This window comes from Belonocnema kinseyi, chromosome 2 (assembly GCF_010883055.1).
Source record: "Belonocnema kinseyi isolate 2016_QV_RU_SX_M_011 chromosome 2, B_treatae_v1, whole genome shotgun sequence".
Lineage (NCBI taxonomy): Eukaryota > Metazoa > Arthropoda > Insecta > Hymenoptera > Cynipidae > Belonocnema > Belonocnema kinseyi.
In genome coordinates, this window is record NC_046658.1 from 31,276,438 (window position 1) to 31,279,007 (window position 2,570).

At 36.7% G+C, this 2,570-nt stretch overlaps 1 protein-coding gene across 4 annotated transcripts in view; it reads right to left on the reverse strand.

Annotated features, from left to right (window-relative positions):
* Positions 1-1,613, reverse strand: part of LOC117167978 (ATPase inhibitor mai-2, mitochondrial-like) — a 16,813-nt gene extending 15,200 nt beyond the window's left edge. Inside the window, exon 1 of one of the 4 annotated variants that reach the window (XM_033353258.1) lies at positions 1,477-1,613. In XM_033353258.1, coding sequence (XP_033209149.1) covers positions 1,477-1,523 — 47 coding nt within the window. In that variant the 5' untranslated portion in view covers positions 1,524-1,613. Of the gene's footprint in view, positions 1-700; positions 752-898; positions 1,055-1,083; positions 1,201-1,476 lie in introns of those variants that run through there. The other 3 variants (XM_033353260.1, XM_033353261.1, XM_033353259.1) reach the window with 3 other exon arrangements.
* Positions 1,614-2,570: the final 957 nt, after the last annotated feature.

Genomic DNA, 2,570 nt, shown 5'->3' on the forward strand with positions numbered 1-2,570 from the left:
TAAAACTTGTATACTAATATACTGCTTTGAAGTTGAATTCAAAAATGTTGTCGGTTTTGGCGTATGTCATTCCATTTACGAGATATGTTATATTCACTCCAATTTTCAACATCCAAAAGAAAAAGTCAGATATCTGACTTAATTGAAACCCGTAGATTCTGAATTTCTAACCTCCTCGTAGTTAATTTCAAAATTTTACAAATATAAAACTTTTATTTTTAATCCCTTTCAGCTGGCCTGCTTGGTAGCTTAGTCGCATTGGTATAGGCCAGTGGTCGGCACGCTCTTGCCCTGGGCAGGGTAGCCTGCCCTGGCTGCCCTGTGACCTACTCTCAGGGAAGTACCTGCGAGCTTGGCCAGACCACCCCTTTCCTCAAGGGTCCTTTGTTAGAAAATGGGAAAAAAATGTGACACTAAAAAATTCGTAATTTTGCAATCAGTGACTTGAATGTAATATATTTGGAATCTCCGTATTTTTACGATTCCAAAGACATTTAATTTGTCTATAAAGGTTGAAAATTTGAGAAGTATTTAGTATTAAATTGACTGTAAAGCTGATGTTTCTTGATATTAAACTCCTTCAAATTTTTAACTTTTCTAGGCAAGTAATATATCATTGGAATCGGAAAAATTCGTAGGTGCTGATAATGCTATTTTCAAATCACTAATTAAAAAATTAAAAGATTTAAAATTTCCTTACTTTGACATGCCTGTGGACAAAAGACCCTTGCTGGAGTAAGCTCACTCACACTAAGGTACATGAATAGACCGAAAAGTAGTAGAAAAAATTAAGTCGGGTGGAGCCTGACCATACCTGAAAATGAAGCAAAAAGTTTGCCAACCACTGGTATAGGCACACTGATTTTCACTAACACTATGGTACACACTACTAACAAACCTTTTCAAAGATCTCACAGATTAGATTTATTGGGTGAAAATAGCCTTTTAAAAAATTAAATGGACACTTGAAGGGGAACCCAGGTATTGAAAACTAGCGGCACAGGTAGTGCTGAAGAAACAGCACTGAGTACGCACTGATCAGTGCGTTTTCATCGGCAGGGTCAGACCATTTAAACGAGCTACCTGGATCTTTAAAAGTTTTTCAGAGTCTGAGAATCTTCGTGAATATTTAGATTTCTTTCGGTAGGGAAGTCTACTAGAAAGGCGCAGACAACGAGCCTTTCGCGGTTTAGCGGCAGTTCAAGTATTACATAAAGCTTTTTCCTACCGGTTCTAACACCCCCCCCCCCCCCCCCCCCCCCAAACAGCAACACACGTAATGCTTTTTCTATAGCAATTGTATTTATAGCTGATCATACCCCTCCTAAGGCGTGGTACGTAATACTTTAACGATTTAACGATCCCTTTGCAGCGAGTGCCGATATCAAAGGAAGTGTCGACATTCGAATTCAGCAAAAAAAATGATGCTAATTGAAATGCTTATGTCTTCGCATCATAGGAATTAATTAAATTTACCTCGTAAGTGCCATATTTCGGGAAATAATCATTGGTACTCGCTGCATTGTTGAACTTTGAAAATCGAACGTTCCACACAACAAGTATCTTCCACAAAATAACGAACTTTGAGATTGATATTCTGCATGGTTCTCTAGTCATAATCGTTTTACAGTGCCGTCGTCAGATGGTAGAGCTCATCAGTGCCGCATTTCTACGGCGGGAAACTTGAACTATTATACTTTATGTAAGCTACCCTGCCGATGAAAACGCACTTAAAAAGCAAAGAAACCGCACTGGTCAGTGCCGACTGAGTGTTGATTCATCAGCACTATCTGTACCTCTAGTTTTCTATACCTGAGTTCCCTTTCAAGTGTCCATTTAAATTTTTAAAAGGCTATTTTCACAATAAATCCAGTCTGTGAGATCTTTCAAAAGGTGTGTTAGTAGTGTATACTATACTGTCAGTGAAAATCAGTGAACTCTGACATCTGCGACTAAGCTAACAGGTAGACCAGATGAAAGGGATTAAAAATAACAAATTCGTAAAATTTTGAAATTATCTACGAGAAGGTTAAAAATTCAGAATCTGCGGGTTTTGATTATTTCAGATATTTAACTTTTTCTTTTGGATTTTTAAAATTGGAATGAATATAACCTATCTTGTAAACGGAAAGAGATGAGCCAAAGCAGATAACATTTTTTAATTCAACTTTCAAGTAGTATATTATTCTATAAGTTATAATTATAAAAATGTGTAATGAGAAAAATTCATAAATTAAACAAAAGTATTAATAATTTGAAGAAAATTCTAAAAAGGGAGTCGGTTTAGTTGCGGCTAGGTATTGTTAATAATTCTGCCCTCCCGGTACGTGGCGAATACAATAGGACCGTTATACGATCATCCCATCACTTCTCAGTGCCGTTTAGGTGCTGAAAAAGGTGCTTTTTCAGTGCCTTTTCATCGGCAGGGTTTAGAAGAATGGTATATGTTTTTGAACTTACGAACTTACTTGTATTATTGAAATAATGCGTTGATAGTAAGGATATTTTTGAGGTTGTGAATTGACATTTTCCGAATTTTCTCTCAACCAGAAAAGCTTCACTGTGTATAA